Raw genomic sequence first — 20,988 nt, forward strand, 5'->3', positions numbered from 1 at the left:
ATCAGATGGTTATACATTTTTATAAATTCATATGATGTGAATTTCTGGAATTTTCTTTGGGATTCTGTCTTTCACTGTTAGAATGTACATATGATTAAAATTGTAGATTGTTGCATTCTTTGTAAGTGGGCAAACCTGCAAAATCAACAAGGGGTCAAATACTTATTTCCTCCACTGTGTCTGGGAGCCACTGGGCATTAGGATAGGACTGCAAGTTTTTCGGTCGGTCATTATATGGTTTTAGAAACGCAAAATTTATTTTACAGATGAGCAAATAATGCACACCTTAGTACCATTGCGCCTCCTTATGAGGACATTGTTAGATACCTGTGAACTGATGACATCTTGACTCAGTTCTGAGGGCTTAAAAGTAAAATTAACAAAAATTGTTTGTTTGCATTTTATCTAATTGGAGAAAATCAACAAGAACAACAGTGCATGCACTACCTTAATCTTTTATGGAAGACTGCCTGATAACTGACTGCTAATGAGAGCATTTAAAAACCACTTTAGAGTAAAACCACAGCAAGCAAGCTTTGTCAACAGTGTGAGTTCAAATATTGGAAGGCTGAGTGGATGGTGGGATAGTTGGATGGGTTTGCATTCATAGTGGTGCTGAATCCCAATAACACATTTAAAGATGTCTGGGTTTCTTTCTAGTCACAAAGACAAAGAGCTTTGCAGTGTTAAGGCTAATTTATACTCAGAAACCAGGTCGTCTGCGTGTGTGTCGCCCCTTCCGCAGACACTCTGGTGCACCTCTCCAAAATTGTAGGTGACCACAGACAGGTGGCCTCTGATTGGTTGCTCTACTCTATCCGTATTTCCTGTTTGGTACCATACCGGCTTGTTTCTTGTTTGTATGACCGCCATTATGGAAAATGATTTGTGAAGATGGACCAGCTAGAAGAGCGAGTTGCGCAAGAATGCTGGGACCCTTTTTTCACCAGGATCTTTCTCGCCCTCATTTCCCTTCGTTGTCGCACAAACTTGCCCCTCACGTTTTTCCCCTTCCTCACCACCCCGGCCGTATCTACACCCACAGCTAGTTTGTGATTGTCCCCCTTACGTTGTGGCGTGGAAAAAACATAGCGCAAACCACGCTTCAATATTGGACGTAATCAAAAATATCCGCGTCATACCTGCAGCACACTGCTGCAGGGAGTATAACCAGCCCTTTAGCCATTGCTAACACTGCTGATCTCTGGTCAGTTAGTGGCCATAACTGTCTGCAGAAGAGTTTATGAGGGATGGAAATCAGTATTAAACAGGAATATTGGAGAACTCCTAAAAAATGCTCAATTTTAAAACCCATTGTCAAGGTCATTTCCACAAAAGGTATGCTCTGTGTTTTGAAAGAGTATAGTCTGCCTTTCAAGTTTTTCCCACAATATACAGAGTTTTTTTTTTTTCTTAGCAGATCCTTGACACATGAAGCTTACACTATCCAGGATTTCAAAGGCTTTTTCCCTTGAGGCAGAACTTGCAGAAAAGTGGTTAAACATCACCATCATGACCATTTTTCTGAGATGTTTCAGGAAACACTTGAATGAGGTCTGGTTAGTTAGTCAAACATTTTCTACCAATTGCTGAGCAGTTTTTTTTTTTTTTGATTGATTGTTTTTTTTTTTTTTTTTTTTTTATGTAATAACCCCATAATCAACTCTTTTTTTCAGTTAAACAATGTAATAAACTGGGTCTAAAGACTGGGATTGGGACTTGGGATTTCTTTATTTTTTCATGTAAAATTATTTAGTTAAGTCCAAAACGATTATGTCTCTAGCTGGATTATTTAAAAGCATAAATACAGTTAAGGCTGAATTTTACGAGCTTCAATCCATTTGTTTTTATTTCAGTGTCTGCATAGAGGGCCCTCCTATGGCCTACTGGACTGGCAGGTTCAAGTATCCCAGGAGAGTATGTATCAGTATAAACAAGCCAGACAGTAAACATAAATCTATAGATAGTGCTCTAAAAACCTTGTTTAACTTTCTCTGTTTGCTTTTTTATTCATTTGAGGCTGTTTATTGGAATGTGTAATTGATCTGTTAAACGTATATGGAGATGAACCTGGTTGATTTACCTTGCACTCTAGAGAATTTACTACAGTATGCATTGAAAAATAGGTAAAGACTCCATTGTTTAGGGGTATGGGCCTGTAAAGCTAATTGGAAAGAAAGCATACCGTACCTGAGTCCATACAGGACAGTCCCATCTGGATGCAGGCGAATCATGCGATTTTTGACTGTTACTCCATGAACAAAAGACTTCTTGTCATTGAGAAAGTAAGTATCAGGGACCCATAGCTGATCTGCCACCCTGTTGTCCAGAGTCAAGTTCAGAGGGATTCCTATGTAGGCTAGACGCTTGTCCCTCCAGTACTGCTGGAAATACATGGTCAGCGTGTAGTCCTGAGGAAAAAAGGGAAACAGGGAAAGAAACATTTAGACTATCTCAAACACAATGCTAAAACTATTGTAATTTATTAGATTTATTCCTATTATTTAATCACTTATGCATTCCCCTATACTCGGGTTACATGTGAAAGCACCTTATAAAAGTAAAGGTGAAATTGTACGATAACAGCATCCAAATTATCTAAAATGCCTCCCACTGGAAACACACAGGTCAGCATGATAAAGCACAAGACTTTCTAAGAATGGGAAGGCTGACTCATCTACATCCAGCTTTAGGAAATATTTTTTTCTGAATTTTTTTTTTTAAGAATGAATTAGAATGAATTCCACAACACCATCTTGTGAATCAGTAAAAACTAAAAGAATACCGATTTAAAAGCTTGAATTGTATCAAAGCACCGTAAACCAAGCATTCCTTTCATTTCGATTTAAATGGACGGGCACTCGGCCATCCGGACAACAGTGAATTATTCTCTAAAGGCTGTTAATACTGTATGCTCTCTGCCCAGAGCCAAGGCAGATGGCTTCATCTCTTCTGCATTGAGTACCTACACTGTCCTGCCTGTTGGTATTTGCTTCCATAAATATAATATCTATAGGACTCTATTTGTACAATACAACAATTTTTAGATGTTTTCATTTATTCTAGAAACAAGAATAGGATATAATAGTAACATTTAGGGCTAAAACAATTAATTGGATAAATCATGATTAATCGCTTACGGTAATAATCGTCAACAAATTGGACTATAGAGACTGTAAAACATGACTATAGCTGATAGGGCAACCCACTTAGAGCAATAATTCTAACAAAATTGTAAAAAAAAAAAGATATGCTAATATTTTGCATTTAAGCCTTCCAAAGCACATAGCTTATTGTTTTATTTACTTACTTATTTTAGCTTTTATTGCATTTTATCTGTTTTTACTTGTGTTGTTTATATGCTATCATGTGAAGCACTTTGTGACTTTGTCTGTGAAAAGTGCTATACAAATAAAGTTTACTTACTTACTTACTTACTTAAGATAAGAAAAAAAAAATTCCTGACAATATGCTCTAACCAGAATTCCTCAAGTGGAAAAGTTTAGTTTCACCTGGTTTAATTTAATCTGATTGCAAAATAATAGTTAGTTACAGTCCTAATTACATTTTAAAGCTTTTAAATTGATTAAATAAATGACTTTATTAGTCAGGAAGAAAAAGATTCCGTGATAACTTCTGGTTACTACTTTAGTTTTTACTAGATGAAAGTATGTGGTTTCGATATGGTATAAACATGCTTCACTGGATAAAGCCACTGTGCATGATAATAGCAGCCTTGTCTTATTTATCTTCTTTACACAGTAGCATGTAATTTAATTCACTATGGTTTCTTGTTAAAAATCATTCTTCAATTCAGTGTGAAAACAAGGAATGGGCTGGTAAGCATTCCAATGACTAGAAACAAGTGTACAGCATTGACAGAGTTTTAAAAGCAACAGTAGGCGTGGTAAGAAGCCATTAGGTGGGACAAGCAGTCCATTACAGGCTAGCTAACCTAAGTATGTTACATTATATTGGCTTTTTTAAATCCTAGTGATATTAAGTAAAAAGCAGAACATTCACTGTATTGCATAACTGTCTTCTCTTATAATGGCAATGAAAGCAAGAATACAATAGAAAGACAGTGTAATAGGAGATATGGTTCTGGCATTGCTTTACCATAGATTTGATTCTGTGAAAAACACAATTTACTGACCAGGTTAGTGACGCTGTGGTGGGTTTTAATAACATTTTAGTTGCTGGGCTGTATCTGCTGATAAAGATTTGTTTTCCAAGTGCTTAAGGAAGGAAAGTTGAAGTGACTGCTTGAACATCTTTAATTTAGTCAACAATTATCTGACAACTGTATGGCATCCACAAAGCACTTTGATCTCTCTCTGAGTCTAGTTGATCCTTAAACTCCTCCTGCACCTAAACACATTTTCAGATACAGATAAAACAAGCAAGGCTGAGAATTTTGTCCCATTTAAGCTACTCTGATCAAAAATGGTGACGCAACATGACGTCTCCCTCTAGGTACACCACCCTCTATGCATTTATAAACTACTACTTCTGAACTATAAGAACACTTTCATTTCTAATATGATGTTATTAGAATTTAGCAAAATATGTATTTATGTATATATGTATGTATTTATTAAAGCAATATTTTTTGTACATACTGTCCTGTTATATATTAGGATTAGGGTACTAGTACAATGAAAAAAGCCATAAGTATGAATAAAACTATAAGATTATCCTGTCCTGATGCAGCAGAACACAATATTTCCAACCCTTTATATTATTATCTCAGTACTATTCAAAGCAACAAACACAAACAAATATGACAGGATTCAGTACTACGAACTAAAGCATAATTTTCATGTATTTCAAAAAGTTTTGTAATTCTGTAACCGCTTTGATTGCCAGATAAAAAAAAATTCTATTCAAATTCTCTCATTTTCATTTTTTTAGACCATTATGATCTGGAAAAACATGATATAACTCCATCCTGCTCTGAGAACACCCATAATCACTCACTAAAAGTGAATGCCGGTATTTTTCATCCATTCAAGTAATATTTGACCAGAGCAAAAGCTGAACAAGCGGACACAGGCCCTCTCCCCTTCACTGCATTCCACATAATCCCGTTACTCAAGTTAACACTTCCTCTCCACCATATCTCTTTCACTCTGTTTGCACCTCCCTTTCTTCCCTCTCTTTATCTGGCCAATGCAATGATCTTCACCATACCCGCTGGGGTGCTAAAACGAAACCTGCCTGCACCAAGCTGGCGCTGGTAAAGGCACACAAGTCCCCTCTGTGCCAAACGGAAACCAGAATGATATTAAAAGTGTCCACTGCAATGAGCATTTCTTTCCAAAAGCTTTATGTGTAACCAAGCTATTATGTAACTCGACTAGTTATTTGTCTCTGCGTACTCGTAAACACGGCTTCTAATGCACAACTGGTGCTGAATTTTAATAAGGGCAAACAAGAAAGAGGAATTTCAACATAAACTCATGCAAATTCATAGCATTATCAGAAATTTTATTTTTCTTGATCATTATTTTAAATCATAAGCAGTAAATATTTAATCTAACATGCAGATATGAGGAATGGAAGATCTTAGTCAGCACAGGACACAGATTGGACACACAGCATGACAAGGAAAGCTCATTGGCACCAAGCCACCTCTTTTCAGTAATAGAACCATGGCAAGGTTGGTAGCCTGCAAACCCCCCAATCACTCTTTGTTTGTAGTCTTTAGAGAGTATGTGGGAGGAAATGTCAGGAATTAATGTAGCAATCACTTTTGTGCACTGCCATTATCTTCCATTACAACTCATTATTTTCTGGACTGTTTGAACAAAAGCTTCCAAGTTTCAATAGAACGCTTATTAAAGCCCTCAATTAGAGGTAAACAATTTTCACCCTTTGGTAGATATGTCTCTAGATTTGCTGATCTGCAGCTGCTGGGCTAATGTTTTGGATATAGTCATACAAATCACTGCTGATTGAAAAAAAATACCTTTACGTCATTAAGTTTGATACCCCCTAACTAAATAACAATATAAGTTTATAATACCCAGCCCTCATCAGGCTGACACCAATTTCTGCTTTAGTGGCAATTTGATCAGTGATGTGGGCATAGTGGGTAAGGATGGGTTTTAAAGTGTACTCTCTGGAGCCAAAACAGGTGCCAAAAGTTCATATCTGAAGCCAAAGTGCATGCTTAAGTGGTAAAATGCCCTCTCTGGAGTCAAAAAATACATGCTAAGGTGCTCTCTCTCGAGTCAAAGCCCATATTAAAGGACCCTCTCAGAAGTCAAAATGGAAGCTAAAGTATGGTGACCAGATTTGGGTTTATGAAAAGGAGGACACTTTTTTTGGGGGACTGGACTGGACCGGGAATTCGAACCGAGCCTGCCAGGGACGGAGCGACCAAACCCGACCCGGTGCAAAGCCTTTTCCGTGCTTCCCCCCACCTGCCTGGGTCTACCCCAGAGCTGACAGCTTGGTTGGAATGCCCGGTGTGTTTCAACTACATGCAGGACTGTAGTCAACCAAAATCCAGGACGACTTTGAAATTTCTCAGAAGCTCAGAAGCCATAGCACATGCTAAAGGCCGGTTTCTTGACCCAAATTTGCATGCTAAAGTGCCCTCTCTAAAGGGCCCTCTCTCGGGCCAAAGTATGGGCTCAAATGCCCGCTCTCTGTGAAGTAGAGGTCTCTCTGAAGCTAAAGCAGGTGCTAAAGTACGACTGCAGGAGCCATAGCATTTGCAAAAGGGCCCTATCTTGAGTCAAAGCACATGTTAATGGACGTTTTTTGTAGTCAAAGTGCGTGCTAAAGTGCCCTTTCTCTCTAGTGTCAAAACGGGTGCTAAATTATCCTCTCTGGAGCCAAAACATTTGCCCTTTTTTTCTTTTTGGCCCCATCCCTTCAAAAAGTCTTTCCACACCACTGAATGTGATTGTGGGCAACTGGTTTTATTTCTAAGGATCATATAACATTCACACTCATTTGTGTTATGTAGATGCAGTTCATTCCTTAAAGAGGTATTATGGGGTTTTCTGACAATCGGTCTCCGCCAGTCACGTGACATTTGTTGCTAAGACGCCATTTTTGGTGGAAAAGGCGTAGTGTAAAAAACCGCAGCATAGCTAAACGAAGGACTAAAGGATTGAGTTTGTTTCTCTGACTATATGGAAAAAAGTAAGCAGAATGCGAAATTACCGTACTGGTGTCGTGCCAAGGTAGTTATCCCTGCCAAAATTTGTATCCCCTCGTCGGGAGCGCGCACGGAGTAGGAAGATAAACCCCAGTTAACTCCGCCTCAATTCCAACGTGCAGAACTTGAAATTTGAAAGGTTTTACGTCTATGAAAGTTGAGCTTTACAGTTTTATTCTTTACTTCACATGTTATAGCAGAATATCGCCAGTGATATTGATTTAAAACTAATTATAAAACACAAACGTTTGCTTGAAAGCTGGTCGCTGACAGCAGTGTCTACTCCTCCCTCTGAAAGCAAACAGATCCTTGTTCTTTTCCACACGTTCATAAAAAAAATCTCTCATTGTTTCACAGTGTCCAAATGTTCTCATCCCATTGAAATCTGTTGTAAACCGTATACTTCTAATAAAAATGAAATAGAAAATGGAGTGCACGTGTAATCATTAAAGACTATATGCAAAAGGAAATAATTTTTTCCTGGTTGAAATTTAGTACTTAAATCTATATTTGTGTTTATAGTAACGTACAATTTATCTATGTTGTACTATCCTTAATAAACAGTTTGTCTTCTAACATCAGCCGTTTTATTTCATCCCATATTGCCAGAACTGGCAGTATGGGATGAAATAAAACCTGCTGTAATCTGTTCCCCCTGTCTAAATCAGGCAAAAAAGGCCCCAGCTTTTTCATTTTTGGCTTATAAGTATCTTTTATGATGACAATTTATTCCTGAAACTTTGGATGTGATGGACCTTTATTTCTTAAAGTTACAAGGAGGGAACAAATTATAGCAGGCCACCTGCTGTAATCTGTTCCCCCCTGTCTAAATCAGGCCAAAAAGGTCCCAGCTTTTTCATTTTTTGCATCATAAAAGACGATTATAAGCCAAAAATGAAAAAGCTGGGACCTTTTTTGCCTGATTTAGACAGGGGGAACAGATTACAGCAGGTGGCCTGCTATAATCTGTTCCCCCTGTCTAAATCAGGCAAAAAAGGGCCCAGCTTTTTCATTTTTGGCTTAAAAATATCTTTTATGACGACAACTAACTCCTGAAACTTTGGACGTGATTGACCTTTATTTCTTAAAGTTATAAGGGGGGAACAAATTATAGCAGTTATATAATTTATTATAGCAATTATAAGGGGGGAAATTATAGCAATTATAATTTACTATACTATAATTATAACTATAATTTGTTCCCTCCTTGTAACTTTAAGAAATAAAGGTCCATCACATCCAAAGTTTCAGGAGTTAGTTGTCATCATAAAAGATACTTATAAGCCAAAAATGAAAATGCTGGGGCCTTTTTTGCCTGATTTAGACAGGGGGAACAGATTATAGCAGGTGGCCTGCTATAATTTGTTCCCCCCTTATAACTTTAAGAAATAAAGGTCAATCAACTCCAAAGTTTCAGGAGTTAGTTGTCATCATAAAAGATGTTTATAAGCCAAAAATGAAAAAGCTGGGGCCTTTTTTGCCTGATTTAGACAGGGGGAACAGATTATAGCAGGTGGCCTGCTATAATTTGTTCCCCCCTTATAACTTTAAGAAATAAAGGTCAATCAACTCCAAAGTTTCAGGAATAAATTGTCATCATAAAAGATACTTATAAGCCAAAAATGAAAAAGCTGGGGCTACATTACAGCAGGTTTTATTTCATCCCATACTGCCAGTTCTGGCAAAATGGGATGAAATAAAACGGCTTATGTTAGAAGACAAACTGTTTATTAAGGATAGTACAACATAGATAAATTGTACATTACTATAAACACAGATATAGATTTAAGTACTAAATTTCAACCAGGAAAAATTATTTTCCTTCTGCATATAGTCTTTAATGATTACACGTGCACTCCATTTTCTATTTAATTTTTATTACAACTATATGGTTTACAACAGTTTTCAATGGGATGAGAACATTTGGACACTGTGAAACAATGAGAGATTTTTTTAATGAACGTGTGGAAAAGAACAAGGATCTGTTTGCTTTCAGAGGGAGGAGTAGACACTGCTGTCAGCGACCAGCTTTCAAGCAAACGTTTGTGTTTTATTATTAGTTTTAGACCAATATCACTGGCAATATTCTGCTATAACATGTGAAGTAAAGAATAAAACAGTAAAGCTCAACTTTCATAGACGTAAAACCTTTCAAATTTCAAGTTCTGCACGTTGGAATTGAAGCGGAGTTAAGTCAGGTTGTTCTTCCTACTCCGTGCACGCTCCCGACGAGGGGATACAAATTTTCGCAGGGATAACTACCTTGGCATGACACCGGGACTGGCAGCCTCTCACACAACACAATTGTGTCATTTCTGGTAAATAATTGTGCCGAAAGAACAGCCGCGTGTGGGTTATCTCGACTTTCCACCTAATATGGTGGTTTTCCCACGATGCACCGCGCCCGAGGTAAACATTGACGTCACCTGGCGCAGACCGATACCTGTCACCTGCGGCCAAAATACAGAGCAGCAGCACCCTTCCTCTAGTTCTCATAGCTCACGCTTCTACTTAATACTTATAAATAAAAAAGCATTTTTTTGGTACTTTTTTCATCTTAGGTGGAGTTGCCATTTCATTTTGAGTTTAGCCGGATGTTGGTCACTTCTGAGTATCCACAAAGTTCATCTTTAGTATATCACTTAAATTTTTTACTAGGTCGGACCCATTTCACCCGAACAGCACAAGAACTTCCGACCCAAAGTAAATTCAGGAAAATAGGCTGAAGGCTTATACAGTAGATGCACTGGCGCTGATACCAGTCTTCTCATCAAACTTTGCCAACAAAAAAAGTGCTGATTTTAAAATACCTTGACAGATATTGCTGTAAAAGTTTTAACAGTCAGTTTAAATGGCAGCAATTTCACTTTTCTCATGCAAACACATTTTATTACTGCAGAATGTTATAGTTTCTCCACTGAATACAGGATAGGCCGCCTGCATTTTTTTTACTGAACTTTAGAGTCACATTTTACAAGTAATAAACTTTCCCCCTATGACGAATCATAAAAAGCATATTTCTATGTGAATATGGCTAGTTCAAAACCTAACATTGTGAAAAGAACTAATGACATGGGAAATAAAATAAAAATAACCAAACACAAATTCTGTTAGGGAGAAGTGGAGTCAATGAACCCAACTTGCAGAGATAGAAGCAAAACAGCTGCAAGAGAGTGGTGCACAGGAAAGCAGGCAATGAAAACATCATGATAACAAAAATTGTGTTTGGTCTCTTTTTTTGTTTAACCAAACAGCTTGAATAAGTGATTATGCATATATCTTTGGCTATGTTCACACTACAGCCTGAAGTGACCCAAATCCTTTTTTTTTTAGCCCATAGGCGAAATTCTGAACAACACAAGTGCAACTCAAGCCACTCGGTGGCTCAATTATGGTCCTAAATCCAATACATATCTGATCTTATGAATGTAGGTATTTTTGAAATTATATAAATTGCATAACCTCTCTTTTATAGTAGCAAACATGGCATAGCTATTTTAATAGAGGTAGTTTGGCATCCAATAGAAAATAAAAATGACATAGTGATCCCCCCATTTATGCATCAGAGCATCTTATCTTATCCTCTATTTAACTTTGAAAAAACTCATATTAAAAGATATACACTAAGTGATTGGTATAATGATGTGTTAACAGACCTAAAGACTTGAGATTTTGTCAATTTCATAGATTTGATCAGCAGGGCTATTTTATTTCCACTTGAGCTAATCAATGAATATTTTTGATGTTTCACTGATTTGAGCTAAACACCAAAGAGGGAGAGATACATTTTAACTATTAGAAAACCACATATATTGACCTTTTTACAAGGGACCTGTTTTCCTGTTATACAGATACATCTTGACTCCAATAACTGGAAACCTACAAACATCCTTTTAAAAGCTACTCTATATTAGCTTCTCATTGCTGCCATTAAGCCCAGATAAGCCATGCTTTCGCCTATTTCACTTAACATGTTGAAAAAAGATTTGATTGTTGTAGCTCTTGCAAATTAGTATCTCCACCACCACTAAATCACCACAACTGCACCTCAGATATGGCAGGAATAACCCCAATAAAACATAACGTATGAATTGAAACTGCAGTCAAATTCTACAACCATGTCCCTAATCTCCCCAGGAACACAGTGGTCAGTAGAACAAAGTGCACCAGTTTATCCTATGTATGGATGACTCATCTACCACAGGAAATTTAGAAATAAATCAGATAAAAGCACGGTTACAATTTACTGGTACTTCAGCAATTGGATTTAAATTAAATTTCTTTAAATAGGCTTCTTTAAATCCAAATATCAAAATGTCAAGCTCCTACTATTGTCTTCAGTTAAAATTATTTCAGCTGGCAGTCAAATAAAACAGTTCTTCTATAGATGTTCCCCTCTGTTATACACATAATAATCAAAGTACCTTTTGTTTTTGAGGTCGCAAGTGGAATTGTTCATTCACTTAGATTTTTAAAAAGCAATGCATACACATATGGACAAAACTGTTGGTACCCCTTCATTAATGGAAAAACCCCACAATCGCCACTGAAATAAATTTAATCGTAAAATAATAAAAAAGAAAAAATTAATCTATGACAATGAACAAATGCAAGTTAGACATTACTTTTTAAAACACTTAAAAAATAACTCATGAATTTGACCAATCAGAGGCCTCTACTTTCTGCGGTCACCTACAATTTGGGCAACATATTCTCATTATCAGTTCGTATGAAATCGTACGAAAAGTTATGCAGACTATTTTGTACGTTTTGGACGTTTTTCCTCCAAAAAACAGATCAGTGCGCATGCGCAGGCAGACAGACAAAAAAAGCGGATCCGCGGACGGACGTAAAACTGGGAAAAACAGTGCAATAATTACTTCTTCATGTCTCTAACTTGCTTGCTGTTTTATATCTTAGGGTTAGGGTAAGGGTCAGGGTTAGGGTTAATTGTATGTTAAATTCGAAGTTATTGAATGGTGCGTAAGATGCGCATGCGCATATGACGAAAAAAACGTCCAAAATGTACGAAATTACGGTGCATAACTTTTCGTACGATTTCATACGAACTCATAATGAGAATACACTGATTTGGTAGAGGTGCAGCAGAGGTCTGCAGAGGGGGCAGGGACGATGTAGTTTCGAAGTATAAATCAGCCTTTACTCATCTCACAGCTGCAGTTCTGGTTGCATATGGCTACTAAATCATTTTTGGATAATCTTTCAAATTTTGCAGTATATCCGGCCTTAGTTGCAGTTATTTAAACACTGAACAATACTACTCTAACTTTATCTTATGCAACTTTTTTGGTGCATCAAAGCAACAGTATCCAAATACATACATATAAATTAGCGATATTATTGCGCAGGCCTATTTTTATTAAGTGTTTAGCAGTGACGAAAAGTTTTTTTTAGCATTACCAATTCTTGTGTATGTTTAAAATAAGTCTGCCAGGCTTATGATAAAGTCGCACATCCCATCAGCCAATTAGGTCTGTGTCTGACTAGCTTGTTAGCTTCACAAACTTTCCATCAAACTCAAGTGACTATAACTGTTATTGTTAAACAGCTTGAACTTTGCCAGTGATTGAGCTCCTCCCTGCAATTACTCTAAAAACCAACCCTTTAAATTAATGATTCAATTATAAAATCAGCAGTCTGCATGCCATAAATTTTGGGTCTGTTGGTTTTCTATTACTCTACAACACCTATGAGTAATTTACTTGCCAGGCTGAAATATGACTGCTACAGAAACAGTGATTGATCTGGTTTGTAAAGTTGGGTTACAGAACAATACCCACAACTCTATTGAAATAATTAATAAAGCAGGTTTAAATAACAAATGTCACTGAGATGAGGTGTGTTTCAGTCTGCAGTCAGCCATGGGAACTCTATGTGCTTGGTTTCTGTGCTTGTATTAAGAATGCTTGGCTTATGTATGGATGGCAGCATACTAAATCATCAATGATAACAAATGTTATGATGCAACTGAACTGGTCTGTACTGGGAGTTAATTCTGCTGTCTGAATCTATCCTATTGCCTTTCTCTTTCTTTCCATTACCACTGTAACATTACCCCCCATCATCCCCTACAAATGACTGATGCCTTTCACACTGCTTACATCACATCCACTGCATCGTTCCGTTCTTCCCTCACTGCGTCCTAAACGTCTCTCCACCAGCGGCATTATGCCTGAGGTTAGCACCTCCACTCAGCTTGTCAGCAGGTGTGCAGCTCTGCGAACACCTCACAGGATAATCAATGATTTAAACTGACAGTGTACCCTATGTAAACATGTGGCCAAGAAGTCCTCATCAATGTTGCATGAAGACAATCAAAATGAATTTGAGATGTTGCAAGCACAGCTTTGCCATACCTGCCCAGGAGCTGAGTGATTTTAAACAGTGAGCCAGAGGTTTCTATGAACTAGAACTGCATGTTATAAATTATTGACACCTTACTCTATCCCCACTACACTCCACTTTACTGCTGCTGTTTATGCATTAGCATATGTTTTAAGCTATAATAAAGATGGTGACCAGTGGAAATGATTTCGAGCACGGATTAATTATTCAATTTACCGGAGGGGGTAATCATTTCCATTCCGGATGTGTGAGAGTTCAGATAAGCAGAGTTTTGGCTGCGAACTGACCCATATTCAATTTAATCTGTCCCTCTCCACAGTACACAAATAGTGTGTAGCAAAACCAAAGTGTCAAGAAAATGGTCTTTTTGTCACATGCTTCCTGTCAAAAGGGGGAAAAAGTAAAAAGGACATTAAAATTAAAAACAGAAAACATTGTACTCTGTACTCTATATGAACCCTGGGCAAGTTAAAGCTACAGTGTGTAATAATTACAGGCATATAAAGTCAGAAATTTAATATATTATACATAACTATGTTATTTATCATCACCTATGAGCTCAGCCTTTTAACCATAATATTTGCGCTGCCTTAGAATTCGTTATTTATAATTACATAGGAGCGGGTCTCGCAGCCATGGAGGCTGACATCTTTGCGCTACGGCAAGCGCAGAGGCAACAAACTAGCGATTGCGAGATCTCCCATGACGCTCAAAAATAACTACGGCAAGTTGAGAGAGATGAACTGAGACGGTACTGAACAGTAGATGGCAGTATTATGCCTGAGAAGCGTTTAGTCTGCCTGAAACCAAAGAAGAAGAAGAAGCAGGTATACTGCGCATCAGTAACAAGAAAGGTGAACAAAGGCGGCAGGCGTGAGTGACTTTGCAAACTGTTTGGCACTGTGTGGCCAAACATCAGACGAATGGAGGATCATGCCTACTCTGTATCACAACGAAAAGCAGCGGACACCGAACCCCCGTCATCTAAGAAGCGGAAACACGACGAGAATAAACGCAAGCGTGACAAGAAACGACAAAAAACACGGATCAACATTGGCACGGCATTTACACGATGGAAGTCACTGATGGAGGAAAAAGGTTTTCAAAGTGACGCTCAAGTTGCCAGTTTTCTCTTGGACAGGTAATTAATCCTACACACACAATTGTCTAATATCACTGCAGTTTTTGGAGTACAGGATGCTCAGACCTGTCTAAAACAATAACATGCTGCGGCGTGATGATGCTGTTCCTCTCCAGTATACTTATTCAGCAACGTCCCTGACGTTTCATAGGTAATGATTCAGTAATTTTCTGTAAAATAATTTTCTGGATATATACCTCGGTTACTTCTCTCCGGCTCCTTTGGAGATCTTCAAGCGTTTCCTCCTCTGCTCTCACCCCGCTGGCACCCCTCTCTCGCCTGGCCCTAGCTGCACGGCCTCCCTGCCCTCGCCCTCGTCCTCTCCCTCTTCCTCGCGTTGTAACCCCCGTGCCACCAAAATGACTTGGACTCTGTAAACGGGGAATATATATTCTTCCAGCGAACACAATCTCGCTGTTAAACTAATGACTACAATTAGTAGTCTGTTTATATCACCATGCAAAGCAGCTCACCAAAACGTCACAACGATGTAGAAAAAATAACGGGTATATTTATTATCTTAAGTCTACATGAAATCTATACCCTACTCAGACTAATGAAATACTATCTGTAAAATTATCTATGTAAACAAACCTCATCACTTGAGAGGGTAGGTGATGCGGACGTCGTGGAAGAAATTTTGTCCCGTAACGCTCGCCGTACTGTTGGGGGGGAGAAGCGGTGGGGGGGAGATGTTCATGTTGCTGCGGTCTGCAGTCTGACCGCTAGATGTCGCTGAAAATTACACACTGTAGCTTTAAGTAGTTTTAATCAATTTGATGTAGTTTTGGAGCTTTCTCTCTCCCCTGGGGATTGCCCTACAGTGGTATATCACCGCAGTACGGGGGAATCCCTCCGTGATTTCCCACACCCCTTCTTCCATGATTATAAAAAGTAAAAATAGCAGTCTCTCCTATTATTAACATTCAAAGGAACTTGATTGAAATGGTCGTTTTTAGACTAAATGACTACAGTCCTTGCCTTTGATATGGATAGCATCATTTCCTCACCATCTAATCGTGTTTTTTTTTTTATTATTATTATCTCAAAAAGAGGAAATGGAGGAAGAAGAGGAAAGAAAAAAGTGCAATAACCTCAGCTATTAAGATTACTTAAAGTTCTAGCAAATACCTAACTTAATTTCTGTTATCATTTATCACTTATTTTTAGTTTTGAAGAATTTTTTTTCTGAAACCTGCACTTTATTACATTTTATGAACATCTTTTATTGTTATTATTGTGCTAACTTAATTTAAGCTGTTCTTTCTAATCTGTTATCATTTATCACTTATTTTGAGTTTTGGAGAATTTTTTTTTCTGAAACCTGCACTTTATTACATATTATGGACATCTTTTATTATTGCAAATGGAACCTAAGAGGTGGGGTAAGGCTTTTGGTTCAATAAATTAGCCAACCTAATTCCTAAAGTGGAAATGTTTTAGTTTGACCAGGTTTAATTTAGTAAAAAAAATCTACTTTAAGGAATCTGTGGCTATCCAATTATTAAACAAGCAAACAAAAAAAGACAGATTAATCAATTTGCAAAATAATCATTAGTTGCAGCCCTAGAGTATAAGTTAACCAATCCAGATCTGTGACTTCTAACACTATGGGACCATGGTGTTGGAAGCCCCCCTTCCTCAAACCCCGTGTCCTGTAATTTGGCTGGCACCATAAGCCTAGAAGAGCTCTCTTTGCTCACTCTAAATCTTAGTGATCATCACTTCAACCCACAGCATGCTTTCTCCTGAGGCCAATTACATTCCATCAGGCAGGAAGCCGGATGCAGGATAAAACACATGGGGTATATTGAGCTGCACTATGAGGATGGAGAGAAAAGATATTTCAAAGAGCTATACTAGATAATTAGGATAACATAGTTATTGCTTTTTCAACATCTTAATCTTAGACAGAGTCAGGCTTATATCAGGTCATGTAGACCTAACCGTTACTTCAAATGAAATCACTTTAATATTATTTAGAAGACTTTTCTTTTTTAATGCAAGAATTTGAAAAGTAAGCATGGAGCAGGAACATTCAGAGAAGGAAAGATGGAGATCTTTTCACCTCTCCAAAATGACAGCCTTTTTTCCTTTTTCTTTTCAACACCCACACGCAGCCGTGGGTGTACAGATGACTGGCTTGTTCAGCCTGTTACTGTGACTACATTTACTGTCCATGCTCTGACCATTTCTCTTTGTGCATGTGGCTCGCTCTACCTTTATCGCCCTGATACTTCACTACTTAAACTAAATCTACAAACATGCTTTACTTAAAGTCTAAATATCTGTTAAGGATTCGGACAAAAAGTTTTGAAAGATTACCATTGGACACTTCAAATTGGATCAGGATCTGAAAACTTCTATATATTTAATGCACGTTTTGTGTTAAAGAAACAGCACAAGGAGAAGCAGAATTATAACAAATTACGATACAGCATCTTATTAAAGAATTTGCAAGGCAAGGTAGCTCTGCTGCAACAAGGATTCACACCTGGAGCAGAGTGAGATGGTACTGATTACACACCTACACACAGTGCCCTTATTTTTAACCCTCATCCTCTTAATAATGGTGTTGGAAACCAATTAAATGGAGACAGACATTGTGGTTATTTCATTTCGAACTCCAACGCTCATTTTCAGGTCAAGTAAAAGAATAGAAGTTAAAGAATGGAGGGTAAAGTTAAATCAGATGATTAGTTTGTTTGTTGTTACCCCTACTGTTTAAATTGCAGTGGGGCTAACAGGGGACAAATTTTCAAGCAACTCTTTTGTAAGTGTACAACCATCTGTAGCATAAACACCACCACACACACACACAAATACACACAATCTATTTTTCCTCGCTCTGATCTTGTCCTACTATGTGTTTCTCATCAAGAGAGGCCCTCAGAACACCACAAGCAAACCTCAAAGGTAATTAATAAGCCTTTCTCAAACATTTTAGCATCTGTCAGTGCAGGAGCTTAGGAAAATGGAGCAGCCAGGACGACTATGTTGACCGTCCCTTGCAGGTGTATTTTTTTTATGTGGATGAACCAGATGCAATCTTCCAAGCTTTCTGTGGTTTTTCCACCAGCTGTTTCTCTAAAATTGGTCCTGATGTTCTAATCACAACTTCCTCTTCTCTATACTTTTCTGCTTCAGCTATACTTTTAAATCATTAACCCTTCGAATTTTTTTTACCATAATGTTGCAATTAGGGCTGCGACTAATGATAATTTTGCAAATTTGTTGATCATTTTTACTGTTAATCAATTAATGGTCTGATAGCCAGAGGTTCCTTACAGAAGACATTTCATCAAATTAAACCCGGTCAAACTAAAACTTTTCCACTTGATGAGTTCTGGATAGAGCGTATTTACAAAACAAAAATAAATTTTTGATCCTAAATGCAATATTTTTATATATTTTTTTTACAGTTTTGGTATAATAACTGCTCTAAATGGACTGCTCTGGCAGCTAAAGGCATGTTCTAGAGTCTCCATACTCCAGTTAACGATTAATCTATTACTAAATTAGTTGACAATTATTTTAATAATCAATTAATCACTGTTAATTTGATTAAGTGTTTCATTAAGTATTATAGATTTGAAATTGAATACATTTTTTTTTTTTTTACTGAAGACATGTCTCATCTTAGAGCTATAATAATCTGGACTAACGTGAATGAATCAAGTTTTCACTTGCATAAAAAAGAAGACAATCTGTTGAGTTAATTAAGCAGTAAAGATCAGGTTGTAGAATAACAGACAAATTGTGTTTTCTCATTTAAAAATAGTCAGAGACTTTAACAAAGTTTTCCTTTTAAGCAATCAAAAGTAAGTGGTCTTAACACAATGCCTTGCTGAATCCCAACAATAAATGTTTTTTACAGCAGCAGTACAACATAGGAGTATTGGAAAAAGGCTACTCTACAGTATAACCATAAAGGCTATTAGGTCAATATTTCTATTTACAAATATCGGTGTCTTATGTGTCTGCTCTTACGCCTCTCGCCCGTAGACAGCTGGAGAGGCACCAGCACTCACAAGCACCCTCTCGCCCTGGCGTGGGATAAGCGTGATGGAAAATGGATGGATGGATGGATGGATCTTTAGTGGTATAAATGAGAAAGTTATTCTAACTGACACTCTAATATTTTAAGAAGGGCTTATAATGGAGAACAGAGCAGATAACATATTCAATAAAAAGTGATATTAGAAAAATCTGTTCACTGCTGTTAACTTAAAACTGCCTAATTAAAATTTCCTTAAAGATGATGAAAACCAATCAGGTGTACCGGTAAACTAACTTTTTTTAAAGTAAAATTAAAGCTAAGAAAGTTTTTCAGCGAAGGTGAGTTATGAACTCCTTATAACCTTAGTTCAGAACAAAATAAATCTCTGCTATAATTTAAGTCTTCACATACTAACAATTATATATCAGTTCGGTAAACTCAGATATTTTGGGATGAATATTGTGAATAACAGTTTCAGGCTAATATTATTGCTGTTTGATCACATTTTCTATAACGTCTTACATTTTCACTCTTTTGTTTAAGTGGTGAGGGCAAATCCAACAGAACATCTCCAATCACGGTGCTGTGTAAATAATGCAGTCCTAAAAGCAACGGAAAGTTTCATGTTTTTTTGGATTGTATTCCTCCAGTACTGAGAAATCTCTGCATTCTTTTCCAACAATAACTCTAACTGCAAGACTTATTTTAGCACTGCAGGCAGTCGGTTTAAATAAACTTTCATCCCTTTACACCAGTTTCCCATTATGTATGCAGATATTCTTTCTAAATTTGTGAAGTTGAATTAACAGAAAAAAGGCTCTCTAAAACAAATGTGAAACTGAGTTCTTGTAGACTTGTCATGTTAGAAAAAATAAGAGCAGTATTAATCTCCTATTTAGCATTGATCAAAGCACAAAACAAAGGCACTGATTGTTGTTTCTCTTTGTAGCAAGCATCCCAACGATTGAACTACAGACAGCTCCAGCATTGGATGAGTAGCATCCACCAAATGTCAAACGCTGAAAACAACAAACAGCTTGATCCGTCTTGTTTCAGCTTCAACACTGGATAACAGCCACAAATTGTCCATTTAACAAGCACAGATGCACAACTGCACATGTGCGGTCCCTCTGTGAGTTGGTGGCAATGAAACACGGACCTAATTAATTAGCAGTTTAAGTGTGATCTCAACTCTCTGATTCCCCTGTTGATCAGTTGCCTTCATCTGCTCTGTAGAGAGTAGCCTGCTTGGCCCACTAGCTCCTGTTAGCTGCACTCCAATACTGTCAAATCCCTCTAGTCTTTTTTGAGGCCTAGCTTTCCCCCTGACAAAAGTACAACTCTTTAAGAGAATAAATCAGTTGATCAATCAATAAATAATTTATTAAATAATATAATTTCAATTATTATTTTAGGAAAAATAAACAATAATAGTATGTGGCATTCAGTCACTCAATAACTCAGGTTAGTATTTCAGGTTCTGCAACGTTTCGCCACCTCTCCAGGAAGCTTTCTCAATTCAAATGTCTGGATCCGCAGTGAGTTTGAGTCTTATATGGACAAGGCAATGTATCGCTTGGAAACATGCAAATGGTAACCGATGAATGGGTCGTTTGGTTCCATCGTTAGCCTGTAATATCTGAAACCTGTCTATGATTCTGAAGGTCGGTCATTAAAGGGGGGGGATTGCCGTTAAGGGGGGGGTTGTCTCCTGTAATACCTGAAACCTGTCTATGATTGTTAAGGAGGTATTGTTCACCGGCTCGAGCGAGTAGGTCCTTCGTTCCTCTGTGATGGGGTGGGGGAGATGGTGGAACTGAGTCCACCATCTCTGTTTAAAGTTGTTTTTTCTCTCTTAACATAGATGGCTTCCTTCACGCCCCTCTCAAACCACCTATTTTCTTTATCCAGAATATGAACATTCTGGTCCTCAAAAGAATGTCCTTGTCCACAAGGTGTAGGTGTACTGCGGAGTCTTGTCCAGAGGAGGCCGCTCTTCTGTGTTGGGCCATGCGTCTGTGGAGAGGTTGTATGGTTTCTCCAATCTAAAGATCAGAGCATTCCTTGCTGCACTGAACAGCATATACCACTCCGCTCATATTCGGTCTCAGGGTTTTATCCTTTATCCTAAAGATACGGAATGACTATGACCTGGATGACTGAAAATCTTCATCAGCTTCTTTTCCATGGTGGGTATTTCATCACATGGTTCTTCTTATAGCCAAGTATATCAGTTCATTGGTGTCAGTGATGGTTGATGTTAGGGGTGGGTATCGCCAAAGAAGTCACGATTTGATTCGAATCACG

At 37.7% G+C, this 20,988-nt stretch overlaps 1 protein-coding gene across 6 annotated transcripts in view; it reads right to left on the reverse strand.

Annotated features, from left to right (window-relative positions):
* The window catches only part of LOC119784889 (gamma-aminobutyric acid receptor subunit beta-3-like), an 89,629-nt gene that overhangs the window by 31,392 nt on the left and 37,249 nt on the right, over positions 1 to 20,988 (reverse strand). For all 6 annotated transcript variants that reach the window (XM_038287365.1, XM_038287280.1, XM_038287197.1 and 3 more), the window contains one exon: positions 2,191 to 2,411. In XM_038287365.1, the coding sequence (XP_038143293.1) occupies positions 2,191 to 2,411 (221 nt within the window). The remainder of the gene's footprint in view (positions 1 to 2,190; positions 2,412 to 20,988) is intronic.

The sequence above is a fragment of the Cyprinodon tularosa genome, unplaced genomic scaffold (genome assembly GCF_016077235.1).
Source record: "Cyprinodon tularosa strain WSP-4 unplaced genomic scaffold, ASM1607723v1 ctg1, whole genome shotgun sequence".
Taxonomy (NCBI): domain Eukaryota; kingdom Metazoa; phylum Chordata; class Actinopteri; order Cyprinodontiformes; family Cyprinodontidae; genus Cyprinodon; species Cyprinodon tularosa.